General features: G+C 40.4%; 1 protein-coding gene across 3 annotated transcripts in view; it reads right to left on the bottom strand.

Annotated features, from left to right (window-relative positions):
- Positions 1 to 387: 387 nt before the first annotated feature.
- The window catches only part of SLC1A3 (solute carrier family 1 member 3), a 63,854-nt gene continuing 49,803 nt past the window's right edge, over positions 388 to 14,438 (bottom strand). For 2 of the 3 annotated variants that reach the window (XM_081944392.1, XM_081944393.1), the window contains exons 7-10: positions 12,939 to 13,172; positions 8,715 to 8,909; positions 7,224 to 7,358; positions 388 to 5,842 (exon numbers count right to left, since the gene is read on the bottom strand). In XM_081944392.1, coding sequence (XP_081800518.1) covers positions 5,638 to 5,842; positions 7,224 to 7,358; positions 8,715 to 8,909; positions 12,939 to 13,172 — 769 coding nt within the window. In that variant the 3' untranslated portion in view covers positions 388 to 5,637. The remainder of the gene's footprint in view (positions 5,843 to 7,223; positions 7,359 to 8,714; positions 8,910 to 12,938; positions 13,173 to 14,438) is intronic. The other variant, XM_081944394.1, reaches the window with a different exon arrangement.

Here is a 14,438-nt window from a genome sequence, read left to right as displayed (position 1 = left end):
CAAACTGGGAGCGAAGGTAAGAGGATTTCATACTAGCACTACAACCTCAATAATCCCACCTAACAATCTGAAATTTTAAATCTTTGAGGGTTTTATTCACCTGTTGCACTTTTAAGATAATCCTCAACGTGTTTCAGAAACTTCAAGCCAGCTTTGTGTGTGTGTGTGTGTTATCGGTTTGACAACGTCCCTCAAAAGGTGTCATTGAGCAACAGCAAGAATTTAGGGTAGTGGTGCTTTTACCTCTGGAAAGGGCATTATTGCTATCACATGGAAGTCTTATCATTCTTGCATTTGTAATATAGTCTGGAACAGATCTGGGCATTTTATGGCCTCTGGGCCATATCTGGCCCTTTGGCTGTCCCTGTCCAGCTCAAATGAGATCAATGGGGAATTAGAAATCAAATGTAAATAAGTATATGCCAAGCACGCAATACAACTTCATTGCTGTTATTTTGAGGGTGGCTGCTGTTTTCCCCCCCCGTTGATGTATGTGCGTGTGGGCATGCCTACACACTTTCACAGGCCTATTGGGTAGGTCCTTCCACAGGCCTTTTGGTTAGTCCGTTGCTCACGTGGCCCCTTGGGAAAATTAATTACCCATCCCTGGCCTGGAACATGACAGGAGGCATCCAGTGGAAATACAGGCTTTTGAGTGGTTTGTGGTTCATATTAGGATTACTGGATCTGGGTTATAAAAATCCACAATGAAAACAAAGAAGTATACAAAATTCCAACTCTTTGCTGCTGTCTTGTGATTGTCTGGATTTCCACAGCCCAGACAAGGCAGGCCTCACTTATGTTAAATCTGCTTAGAAGTGAGGAAAGACTCTTCACTAGCCACAATGAACAGACTGTTCGTTAGTAAACTACTTCCATTGAGAATTATTCCACGAGTAGGCAAAAGGAATGAGAAACTGAGAGATTAGAAAAGCACAAGGGAGCCCATTCCCCTTTATTAAGCAATATAGTATAGTGTTTACTATACTGGTTTGTAAAGGGGAGAAGGGATGGATAATAAAGATCTATTGTAAACTGAACAGCAGCTGATGGAAAATGAGTTAGTCTGCTATAAGCCTGGATAAATAGAAATATAATTCCCACATTTGATCGTCAAAACTCAGAAACCTAAACCTTTCCCCCTCAGACCAGCAGTTTACTTAAGATTTCAACACTGAATCCGAGAATTTGATTGTAAATCATCTCTCTTTTAATCTGCCTAGATTTGTCTGTAATGTTTGGTGGCTCTGAATCTAATTGAGAGATTGAACCTTGAAAATGTCTTTTGTTTCATCAGACAATGCCAGCTACCTTAGCTTAAACTGGATAATGTCAAATTTTAGGTGAAATAACCATTTTGTAAAAATGAAATAAAAAAATCAGGGCATAACCGCAGAATTCTGAGGATTAGCCAGGATGGAACATAGCTTTCGGCAGTTGTACAATCTTGGGAAACCAATGAATGAACCTTGAAATATCAGATTGGCAGCTATAAGGAATAACTCAGTCCTATTTTACAAAGATGCTATTAAAATACTGTTCCAACGACTATACAACCAATGTATGTTTATATTTACACCATCCTATGAAGTCAGACTCTTTCAAACATGGGACTCTCTCCCATTATTCCTGACTAGCAGAAAAAGGAATATGGTTTAGGAGCCCCACATCATGGGTGGGATTCTACAGGTTCAGCCCAGTTTGGGCAAACTGGTAGCTCCAAACATCAGCTATGGTTCACTCCAACCTTCAGGTAGGCCTGTCCTATAGGCTATACTCACCTACATTTCCTTGTTTTTTAGCCCAGCTGATAGGCACGGCAATCCACTCTGTTTTCCTGTGGACTGCGCACATGTGTGCAGCACATGTCAGGCATATAAGACGTGTGTTAAACTGGTAGGATCCCACTCCAGGCCCCACATATGGAACGTAACAGATCATAAAGGCTAATCTCTTCCTTCAAGCATCCCATTGCAGAGATTATTCTGCTTGCATAAAGCTTTCCTTCCTGTCTCCTGTGACCATGCATGCAAAACATAATTTAAAAATCTTAATTTTTTAAAAAATAAACGGGCTCTGTGAAACAGCAAGCTTCAAATGGACAAAAATCACAATCTCATCCCAATTTTTTTTTAAACAAAAACTGTCCTTTCTTAGTCCCGAAGACCTCTTTTTTAAAAAAAGGGTCTTTTATATTTTCGATATTTATTAAATGTTTCCATTATTCTCTTTATATACTCTTTTTCTTAATAAAAAATAATCAAGCACCAGGTTAGTGTTATTTTTATACAAAGTCATCTCCTCTCTGTGTGAGCAGGGTCTATCAGATGGATGCTGCTAACACCGAGAAGGTGGTAGTGGAATAGAAAGTTTAGTCTTTAAACCAGTTTCTTTTTTAAAAAAAATATGTATTTAACCAAATTTTGGAAGACTCCCCTTCCTGAAAGCATTTTTGGCTCTGTAGTTTCACCACGAAAGCACAAATGTAGCCGAATCTTGACATATGTTTTGTAGGCACTGCTGTCTAGAGTTCCATATCTATGTTCATATTTAACACAGTGTCAAGAGATTCTAAAATCTTTCCTGCTAGAGCAGGGGTGTCAAACTCGATTTCATTGAGGGCCACATCAGGGTTGTATTTGACCTCAGGAGGGGTAGGTGAGAGTGGCCAGAGTGGGCGTAGTTAGGTTGACATTACTTGAGGCTCCATTTCCGGCCACGGTGGCCTCCTGCAGCCCTCTGCCAGTGAAAATGGAGCCCCGGGGGCTGCCATTGTGGCCGGAAACGGAGCCCAGGAGACATGCATGTGCCCCCCCCCCCCGAGCTCTGTTTTCGCTGGCAGAGGCACTGTGGGCCAGTCCTTTGCTGTATCCAGGGTGGGCCTGCGGGCCAGATCTAAGCACGCTGTGAGCCGCATTGGCCCACAGACCTTGAGTTTGACGCCCCTATGCTAGAGGGTTAAACACAGGGATTGGCAGACAATTTAGCTGCAGAAGTTTAATTTAAACTCATAGTAGCTATAATTGCAAGCAGTATAAATTACAAATTAATACAGGTAGTCCTCGATTTACATTCATTCATTTAGTGACCGTTTTCCACACAACCATTACAGCCTCTCCATGGTCATGGGATCAAAATTTGGATGCTTGGCAACTAGTTCATATTTATGACGGTTCCAGTGTCCCAGGATCATGTGATCACCTTTTGCGACCTTTTGACAAAGCAAAGTCAATGGGAAAGCCAGATTCACTTAACAACCATGGTACTAAATTGACAACTGCAGTGACTCACTTAACCACCGTGACCAGGAAAGTCATAAAATGGGCCAAAACTCACTTAACAAATTATCACTTATCAACATAAATTTTGGGCTCACTTTTGGTCGTAAGTCAAGGACTACATCACTAGAAGAAAGAACTTTGGGGAGAGCCATTCCTACACAACAAGGAAGGACAAATCAACCCCAATTTTTCTTTCAATAGCAGATTCCTGGTGGCTTGCCTTTATGTGCAATCAAGAATTGTGGTTTAAAATAACTTGCAATCTATTATTAAATAAACTATATCACAGCAAAGCCTCGAGTTTTTTGCTAGTAAGTTATAGTAAGTTTCTTTTCAACTGCAATCTCTAGTTCCTATATAACAAGCAAGCAAGCAAGTTGCTAAGAGAAAAAGAATCCCAATTTATTTCTTAGTGTGATCATAGCAGATCACCTCTGTGTGAGCTACCTCTTTGTTTTGAGATCTTTTTGCTCACCTGTATAAGGATGGCTTAGCATTGTGCATAATGCCCAGCAAAGTCTGCCTGGAAACAAGGGATTTTTATTTCATTTGGGTTGTTTTCAAAATATGGGTGTTTTAGAATTCGTATCTTGGTCTTTAAGTTGCTAAATTCAATTCAGGAGAGTTGCAATGGTGATGATGAACTGTTCGATTAAATGTTTGCCAAAAATTCTAATTGGCTGAAAGTTGGTTTCTCTTTCATGTAAATTTAAGTTGGCTGTATGTTTGTGTTTGTGTGTGTGCGTGTATAGGCTAAGGATCTTCAACAAGATTCTTAACGTTAGACTAAAGTATAATTCCCATGATTGATTGGAAATGCCATATGGATATAAATCAGCGAGGATCTCAATTCCCATTGAAAACTCAGTGGTAAATTGAGAATTAAGTCAGGATAATTTATGAATCACGGTAATCTTCCTGGAGCCTAAATGTTTATAATCCCCCCATATTAACAGTTTCTGTAGGAGGCAAAAGCAGTTACTTTCTGAAAACTATATATGATGAGCGGGTTATCATTTATCTAAGCCTCACTAGATTAAATCAGCAGAATATTTACAGTTGTTTGATCAAATAATGACATCACGATTGCAGTGATAGCAATAATTCAATATGCCCATAGCAATGAAGCAGCTAAGATAAATTTCATGTTCCAAAGTGCATATGTTTTTAAAATGTGTGCATTTGATCTCTGATCCTGGAAAGAAAAAACAGTGTGTATGAGTAGCAGTATTTGTGCTAAATACTATCATTTAAAAGAGAGTCATAATGTTACACATACACAGAGGTATTTGCAGGTTTGTGATATACAAAAATCAATGGGATTTGAAGGTGCACAGTACCAAAAAGCATGAGCCTCTTTCTGATACTAAAATATCCCATTGGTTAGAAATGAACACGTGATTAGTAGTTTTTGCTTAATTCATAAATATAATGACCTGTGGGAAATACTATTCACTTATTTCATTCTTTAGGGGGGGAAATGTATTCGTACTTGTGCTGTTCTAACAGCAATGAAATAAGGTAACACTATCTTTTCTTAAAAAGAAATAAAAATCTGCTATTAATTTCTCTGGGAAGAGCATGAAATGTCAAAGGTTGACTTGATGGTGCTAAGAACACGTAGCATTTGAACAAAATGGAGCCTCTTTCAGGATTTCTTCTGTTTTGCTATTTCAGCTTATATTAAATGAGATCACATTAACAGGATAAAGAAATATATATATATATATATTCTTGAATAAGCTTGCTAATTTGATAAAATATTTGCCACCCATTAAAATGTTGCATATCACTTTGTGTAATGCCTATATTTTTTTCAATGGCACCTAGCCACGAATTTGGAATATTTTTCACCAATTTTGAAAAACGCGCAGCACAGCTCATCCCTATTTTCTCCTGCACAGATGGTGCAGCCTTCTTCAGCCAGATGTCCCCCAGATGTAGTGGATTATGACTTCCAGAATTCTAACCAGCATGTCTGCTGCATGTTTGCTAAGAATTCTGGGAGTTGTAGTCTCACACCAGGAAGGCATCAGGCCAGAGAACATATGTCTAGGTAAACACAATAAGAGACATGGCAGTACTGTGCTTTGCTTTGCCCTCCTCTGGCCTTCCTTACGGGAAGGAACAAGGCGAGGCATATGGAGCAACAGCCTGCTGTTGTTCATTGCTCTAACCTAGCTATCACAAGGCAAAGGAGACAGGTCACACACTCTATGTCTCTTGTAATATCTAGTTCATCCTTAAACCTTTTCAGTGCTTTGAGAGTACAAGAAGAAATGAGGAACAAGCAGAAGGACCAAAGAAAGTGTACATTTTCCATATCTCTAGTGCTTTGTGTCAACTTTCCTCTACCTTACATCTTGCTTTCACTGTCTACGGGCTTTTCATTCTCACTCTCTTGTGAAATCAAGTGATAAGGCTTCTTCATTTCATTCTCCTCAATCACAGAGTTGCCCATTTCAGCATCCTTGTTCCGTAACTCATGGCGGGATAAGTGTTCGACAATTCCTGCACCAATGGAGTCTCCCAAAACGTTGGTAGTGGTGCGCAGACGATCCCTGGGGAAGACGTCAGAAATTCAGTAAACCAGTCATTGTTTACCAACATAGTGTAAGTTTTCACTAGAAGATATAACTCAAGTTCACATTCTTTCCTTAAAATTACATTGGCAATATAATAACATGTGCTTCAATATTTGCACAGTAGTAAAGAGAAAAAGTTACTGGACTGATGGGGAAAATAAATAAATGGTGAAACGAAATAACAGCCATATTTAAAAATTAAATATCAGTTCCAAGAAGGAAGAACACACGGGTGTTTTGTAACATTGTTTTCTTTGGGGCCTCTTCCTTCTCACATAAGGAGATTCAAGCTAACTTGTCACATGCACAATGCACTCACTACCTGACTCTGTGGTTTCATCCCCAAACCCCAAAACTTTAACCTTAGACTGTCTACTGTTGACCTCACCCCATTCTTAACAAGTCTTTAAGGGTGTACGTAAGCCTACCAACATGCCTACTGTCCCTGTCTTACTGTCCCTACTTATTCATATCCATTTCATAATCATGTTTGTACTTATATCTGTTATCTTATACATGCTTGGCAAGATAAATAAAAAATAAAAGCTGCAGCATTGGAAAGGGTTCATTAAAAAACAAAGAACTTAACGACGGCAGCAAGATTGTTGGTGGCGCAGTCCTGGAAGAGGGAAGAATTGCCTACTATTCAAGAATGGACGCTAAAAGTAGTAAATCTAGTGGACATGGCCAAAATTACAGCATATTTGAAGGACCATTCGGATGAGAAATATAAGTTGGAATGGAGAAGATGGATTGACTATATTCAAAATAAATATCGGACTAGGAAATTTCAATTAGCTTATGAGTGAAGGCACAAAGAATGTTACAATTTACCTAAAGTTAGCTTAACAAAAGGACAATTAAGGCACAAGAGGAGGTAGGATGTCAAAATCAGTTAGCTTATGTTAGCGTATGATTGTTAAATGTTTATACCCTGTATTTTGCTCTGGGAGGTTGGGGGGAGGGAGGGTCGGAGGGTGGGAAGGAGAAGGGGTAATATTTGTAAAATTTGTTAAAACCTTTAATAAACAAAAAAACAAAAAAGAAAGAACAGGGAAATTAAGGCTTGCATATTGAAAATACGGTTGCTGGTGAGACTGAATAATGCATCTTTTAAAAAAACTACAGCTTGGAAGGTGAACAGAGATTGAATAACTTTCATATCTCTGCCCCCAAAATGCTCATCACTATCCTATTTCTACTCTTCTTTTTGTATAAGATGACAGTTTGACATTTGTATGCAATGTAACCAAGTATTGTATCAAAGAGACCCAATGCATTTCTTCAGGAAAGGGACTACAATGACATTTGGTTTCCACTTGTCTCTTTAGTCTACTTCATATAGAGAAATACTCACAGAAACCAATCCACTGCAATGATAAGTGTTATGTCATCTGTAGGCAAACCAACAGAGGTTAATACAATCACCATTGTGACCAGGCCAGCTTGAGGAATTCCCGCTGCACCAATGCTGGCAGCTGTTGCGGTAATACTGTTACAAGGAAAGAGATATAAAACCAATCATATTGTCATTTTTTTTAAAAAAAAAACATGTCCTTATGTCATAAAACTCTTTCAGCCTTGAAGAAGTTGCTGGCTAGAGTCTTTGTTGGAATCAGTTGCTAGTTTGCACGATCAAGTCTTTCCCCTTTCATTTCTCTTACAAGAAAACGTGATGCTTAAACTAGATAAGCCATCCAGGTATTCAGCTTCATGAGTTAGTCTTCCCCAAGCTGGCATTTTCCAGATATCTTCGATGTTCAGATTGTGATCCATCCTTCCTTCCTTCCTCCTTCCTAACTTCCTTCCTTCCTTCCTTCCTTTCCTTCCTTCTTCCTAACTTCCTTCCTTCTCCCTTCCTAATTTCCTTCCTTCCCTTCCTTCTTCCTTCCCTTCCTTCCTTCTTCCTTCCTAACCCTTCCTTCCTTTCCTTCCTTCCCTTCCTTCCTCCTTCCTAACTTCCTTCCTTCCCTTCCTTCCTAACTTCCTTCCTAACTTCCTTCTTCCTTCCTAACTTCCTTCCCTCCCTCCTTTTTTTTGGGTCAAGTTTTTAAAATGTATATATAAATATTTTGAATATAATGTATTGTCCGGGCATACCATTTTACAAAAAGGAAAGAAAAAAAAGATAACACATATACTGATAGCAATAATAATAGTATAACAAAATAATTCTAACCACATTTATAATTATATTTGCTTATTTATGTTCCAAATTAATATATTGGCATACATATCAGAGGTGGGTTCCTACTGGTTCGGACACGTTTGGCTGAACTGGTACTGGTTTGCCGGCCTGCGTCGCCAGAACTGGCAGTGACCCAGGCTTGCCATGCCTCCAAACCAGTTCCCTGGTTGGTGTGGCATGTTTTTTAAAATCATTTTTAATATTCTGCACATGCGCAGAACTATTGCTTGGCAGCTGTGCAAGCGTGGGGAGCAAAATTGCACGCGAACCGAACCGGCAGTTATGCCGGCAGCAATTCACCCCTGATACATATAATTATAAACAACATTTATATTTTACTTAAATATAATACTCTTTCTTCATCTAATTTCTACCTCCCTTACTTCTATATTACTCTAAAAGCAATAATTAGCAGAATAGGAAGAAGACCTGAGGTCTATGTAGCTGTCTCAATCTGGATTAGGTCTCGATATTATAATTTGCATTGCAAACATGAAATATTCTGTGATTTCTGAATTGTTCATGACCTCCTACTTTATCATCCTCCTGTCCCCGTGTTACCATGCACTCCACTCAGAAATGCCCCTCATTTCAACTTTTCTAGCTTTATTTCCTTGCATAGGTATCCAAGGATATGTATTTTTTGCAGGGTTTACAAACCTGATAGTGATAATTTGCCCAAAGTTTAGATCCAAATTGTTAACCTGAGCAATGAAAATTGCAGCCAGGGCTTCATACAAAGCTGTCCCATCCATGTTAATAGTTGCACCGACAGGCAGGACAAATCTCGTAATGCGTTTGTCTACTCCATTGTTCTCTTCCAAACACTTAAAAGTGATAGGCAAAGTGGCAGAACTGAAATCAGATGGGGAGAAAAAAACAAGAAGATACCATTACTATGTATGTATGAGTGGTGGGTTCCGGATCCCATTCCAACCGGTATGTTTGGAACGGGCCCGGCGTTGTCCACATGGATGTGCGCAGTGCGCGTGCATGCGTCTTAGCGTCTCCGCGATGCTCCAGCTGCTCAGCGGAGCGTCATGCAGATGCTGTACATGCCGTGCACATGCGCGGAAGAGCCGAAGACTTAAAAGACTGGTAAGGACGGGTGGGCCCTCAGGAGCACCGGACTGGAACGGTATCCGGTGCTCCGGGCAGGCTCCGGGATGACCGTACTGGGACGTACCACCTGCAACTCACCACTGGTATGAATGTATGTATGTATATATGTATGTACAGAGAGAGAGTTTGTTCATATAGTTAACCTTCAGACAATGCTCCAAATTTGAGGGAATCTGTACCCAATTTGGATTCCTGTATATATATTATGAAAGACCATACAGTACAGCTAGATCATGTATGGTGCCTACACATTTTAATGCCTTTCATTGGATTGATGTCTGTCTAACCTGGAGACAGTACTAGCCTAAAAGATATATTTCAATACAAAGCAGTTTCAGATATTAATTTTCAGGCTTAAGAATAATTAATACAAAAGAGATGTCCAATTAAAGTATTTATTGGAGTATATAGCCAAATAATACGATGTGCATCAAAATCTGGACACTGTCTTATACTGCTCTCTGAATGGTACATAGATTCAGATGAATGTTGCTATACACGTATTGGAAAAACATGTCAGGTGTAAATTAAAACCTAAAGTAGAGTTGAAGAGTGACAAAAACCTGGGATAATGACAGAAATCTGAAATAATCACATCTTATCTCAATCGTTTGCAATAAAAATACCTTAGATACTTAAGAGACTAGCCTTTCCATGGATATGTTTTTTTAAAAAACAAAGTTTTATTGGTTTTTTAAAAAATTTACAGGGAAAAAGGTAATGGAAAGGTTACAAATTTTGGCAGTTGCGATGTGCAGTAGGTGCCCCCTCCCTCCATACTCATAATATACATTTACACAAAATTCATTAATAAGTAGTAACATATAGTCAGCATATGTATTCAGTTAATAATTTCAGTCAGTTTATGTCAGGTAGATTTTCTTGTTCATTTTTGTGATCTGAGCTTTCTCGGTATTGCCCCATCTCCCCCCGCCGACAGAGCTCCGGCCCCTCCCATGTCCTGCATGTCTGTTGTGGGATCATCTGGTTTTTCTAGGAGTGCTTTATTTTTTTCCATAAAGGCCTGCGCCTCTATGGGTGTATTAATTCTAACTCTTGTCTCCTCCCAGAATATTAACATACCTTCAGGCATCAGCCATCTGAACCACACCCCCTTCTGGTATAATTTATTCGCTAATTGCGAATAGCTTTTTCTTTTTTCCCTCACTTTCTTGGGGATCTGTTTCAGAATGGTTATTTCCTTATCTTGGTATGTCAAGGCTTGCCCCCTTTGTGCACACAGAATTTCATCTCTTGTACTTTTTCTGAGAAATTTAATGTGTACCTCCCTGGGTACGTTATGTGTTCTAGCATAAGCTGAGTTCACTCTATAAACCAAATCTATTTCCCACCCCATCTGTTGTTTCTCTTTCTGGATGTATTCAGCCAAAATACTTGTCATAATGTCCCTTATATTTTCGTCATCTGCCTCCAACACGTTTTGAAATCTAAGGTAAAAGGACATTCTCTCAAATTCTATTTTCATCTGTTGGGTATCAAGTTCTTTGTTCCCCTTCTGCACCCCTTCCATCCCCTCCCTCATCTCAGCCGCCCCCCCCCAAAAGATCCAGTCTCTGTGAGTTTTTGTTAATTTGGGCCTGATTCTCTTTAATTTCTTCTTTCATCTCCTTTAGTTGTTTTTTTATTTCCTCTTGTTCCTGTAAAAGTTGCTGAAACATTTGTTGAAACTCCGTCTCTGTAGTTTTAGGTTGCATCAAAGCTGTTATCGTTGATTGTGTACTAGGACTAGATGTTGCAGATGTCGGGGCAGAGGCAGCAAAGCCAGGCTTTCCAGGGGGTGGTTTTTTAGGAGACATTGTTTGTGGAATAGAGAGTTCAGTCAGTACAGGGAGTGATCAGTCAGAGAGGTGGAACAGCCAGGAGAGTCCAGGAGACAGAAGGTCCAGGCAGTAGAGGATTTTTCTAATCACCCTGGCAATAGAGTAAAGTTTTTCACTCCAGGGAGTTCAAAAGGTAGCAATCAACAAGAGATTTGTCTGAGTAGCACGGAGACAAAGACCGGAAGCCTGAAGTTTTAAAGGTGGAGTCAGGTTTCAAAGTTCATAAAGACAACGGAAGTGTGCCATCTTGCCCTGCCAGCTTCGGGTTTAGAGGCATAATAAAGTTTTCAAAATTCCCAAAGTTTCCAGATCATCATTATGTTATGGAGTTAAGTCCGAAAATTCACTTTTAGTAAGGGCGTGACATCATTGGTTGGCTCTCCCCCTCCTCCTTCCCCTGGGGCTGAGAGCAAAATTGTTTCAAGCCGCCTGTCCGAGGGAGGGGAAATCCCCCTCCCTCCAGCCGCGCCTCTCCAAATCAAGCCGAAAGAAGGAAATTTAAACTGCTGACAATTTCTCCAACTTGGTAAAGGGAATGGAAGGGAGTTTTCACCTCACCGCACCGCAGCCGCATCCTTCTGCTCGCTTATTCTCCGCACAGCCTCACAGCGAAGACGCCGGAGTGTCTCACCATAATGCTCCCCAGTGCCTGGAGCGAGGCGGGGGGCCCCCCACTGGCCGCCGCCGATCCCGGGGATCCCCCGTGGTGCCGCCCCTCCGGCAGGAGCCTCTACGGGGTGTCCTGTGCCCCCCAAGGAGTGGGGAGCCCACCGGGGAAGCGCGGGGAGAGCAAGGCTTGCCCGTCGCCGTCAGCCGCCAGAACCGGAAGTCCCTTTCCATGGATATGTTGTCAGGTTTTTAACCAAAATAGCATGAAAAATGTTGCTGTCCACAGTTAGTTGTGAAAACTGAAAATTTTGAGGGCCAGCCTATCTGTGGGTGGCACATTTTTTATGGTATTTTAGTTAAAATTTTAAAAATGTGCTTACAGGCAGATGGGCTTACACTCTAGTACAGCGATGGCTAACTCTTTTGCCATCACATGCCAAAAGTGGTCATGTACACCGTGCCCACACTCATAATTCTATGCGCCCTCCCCCCATATGCGCATGTGACTCCCCCATGCTCCCCCCACTTTTGGCACACAATGGCATGGTGGACCTATTTTTCGCCCTCCCCAGGCTCCCCAGCCTTTCTAGGAGGCTGGGAAGGCTTGCCCCAGAGGCTCACTGGAGGCTGAAAACAGCCCATTTGCCGACTTCTGGTCAGACCAGAAGGTCCGTTTTCACTCTTCCCAGGCCCCAGAGCCTTTCTAGGAGCCTGGGGAGGCCAAAAATGGCCTTCCACACACCCCCGGAGGCCCCCCAGAGGCCGAAAACAGTCTGTTTCTTGACTTTTGGTGGGCCCAGAAGGCCGCGCCGGAGCTGAGCTCACGTGCCCACCAATATGGCTCCCTGTGCCACGCGTGCCATAGGTTCACCATCACAGCTCTAGTATATATGGAATACACAGCATTTTTAAAAAGTATTACATCTGTAGATAAGTCCCAAAGGTGCTTTTCCAAGAGGCATCTGGACTGCCTGGTTTTTCTTTGAAAACATTTCGCTTCTCATTCAAGAAGCTTCTTCAGCTCTGAGAGCTGAAGAAGCTTCTTGGATGAGAAGCGAAATGTCTTCAAAGAAAAACCAGGCAGTCCAGTTGCCTCTTGAAAAAGCACCTTTGGGACCAGGATGACTGAGAATCTGCATAGACATCTGTAGATAAGCTGAACCCAATTTAGTGTGTGTGTGTGTGTGTGTGTGTGTGTGTGTGTGTGTGTGTGTATTTTGGGACCTATTATTCTTGGTTGATGCATATGTACAGGCAGTATACATCCAGTAAAAACTCCTGTACCCCAAGCTACTTGATTGTGAAAACCTACCTTGAGGAAGTTCCCAAAGCTGTGATGAGAGCTTGCAACAATCCTCCAATAAAGACCCAAGGATTTTTCCGAGTAATGAAGAAGTAGAGAAGTGGGAGAACAATAATTGCATGGATAAGCAAACCAATGATAACAGTAACGGTATACATGGCTAGCTGGCCTCCAATCACACCCATATCTTCCATCTCAACAATTTTCCCAGCAATTAAAAACATAATACCAAGTGGTGCATACCTGGAAAGAAAGAAAGATAAAGAGAGACAGAGGGAGTCAGAGAGAGACAGAGAGGAAGATAAATGCATTGCTTTGTAACTATTCTACAAGTCTACTTGTGTGTAATGTATCTTTATTCTCTTGCACTTGGAAGTTCTTTGCTGCACTCCATATATACAGAGACTGTGATACTAAATATATTGTCCCCAGTATGTTTTTGTATATTATAATATCTGGAGATCCTTTGGATGAAAAGCAGTCTATGAACCAAAAGGGAAGTCTCTCTGAACTCAATAGAATTTATTTTTAAAATGAACTCTGCAAATTAGTGGCAAACAAAGGAGAATATGAAGATACCAATTCATTATGGGCAGACTTTAATCATGGGTGGTGTGTTTTATTCCAAAATAAACTTTCCAAACTTTAAAAAAATTTTTCATCACATTCTATTTGGGTAAAATATTATTTTGATGAAATAATGAATTCTGAAGCCAGTTTCACAAGAGCTTGTATAGTATGGCTGTAATAGAGTACCGAATTAAACTAACTCTACCCAAATATAGGAACTAGGCAGCTTGTTTGTGATACTGATTTTTTTTAAAAAAAATTCAGAATTTATTTTAGCTTCATATTTCTGGTCTTATATTCCAGTAGAGACCATCACAAATTCCTACTCTAAGAATCCCTGTTTTTGCTTCCTGCTGTTATAATCGCTTTTGAAACAACTGTGTGAAGATTCTTCATTTCTTCCCTACTAATCACTCACCAAAACTGAGTTCCTACTTACATTTTTCCCCATCTAGAGTCCTCTAGATTGTTTGGAATTCAAATCCCAGAATTCTTAGTCAGTGTAATCATGCAAATCAGGGAAGTCTAGGAAATGATCCGAGACTTTTTACTGGTTTATTGTATTTAGTTTTTATGGTTTTATTCGTGATTGTAAACTGCCCAGAATTTAGTTTAAGATAGACAGCTGCACAAATATTGTATACAAATTAAATAAATTAAATTAAGACATCATGTATAGGAATGCTGTTATCCTATAACTTTGCTTAAGTAGGCATCACTGGAATACTGTACATTCTTCTTCCTTCTTTTCCCTGAATATTTTCCTCTTCCCTTTCTCCATTATCTACCAATCTTGAAATACAGACCATCAGACTTTCGGGCTTTTAATACAATATCATGTAAAGTGATAGCTCTGTCATGATTAATAAGAGTAATTAATAAAGGACCAATACAGCTCTGATTAAGTGGAAAGCTCTGTTGGGCACGGACTTTCTTCAG

This window comes from Natrix helvetica (genome assembly GCF_964273705.1).
Source record: "Natrix helvetica genome assembly, chromosome: 2".
NCBI lineage: Eukaryota > Metazoa > Chordata > Lepidosauria > Squamata > Natricidae > Natrix > Natrix helvetica.
Note: the sequence above shows the minus strand (reverse complement) of the source record. Positions and strands in the feature narration are given on the sequence as shown.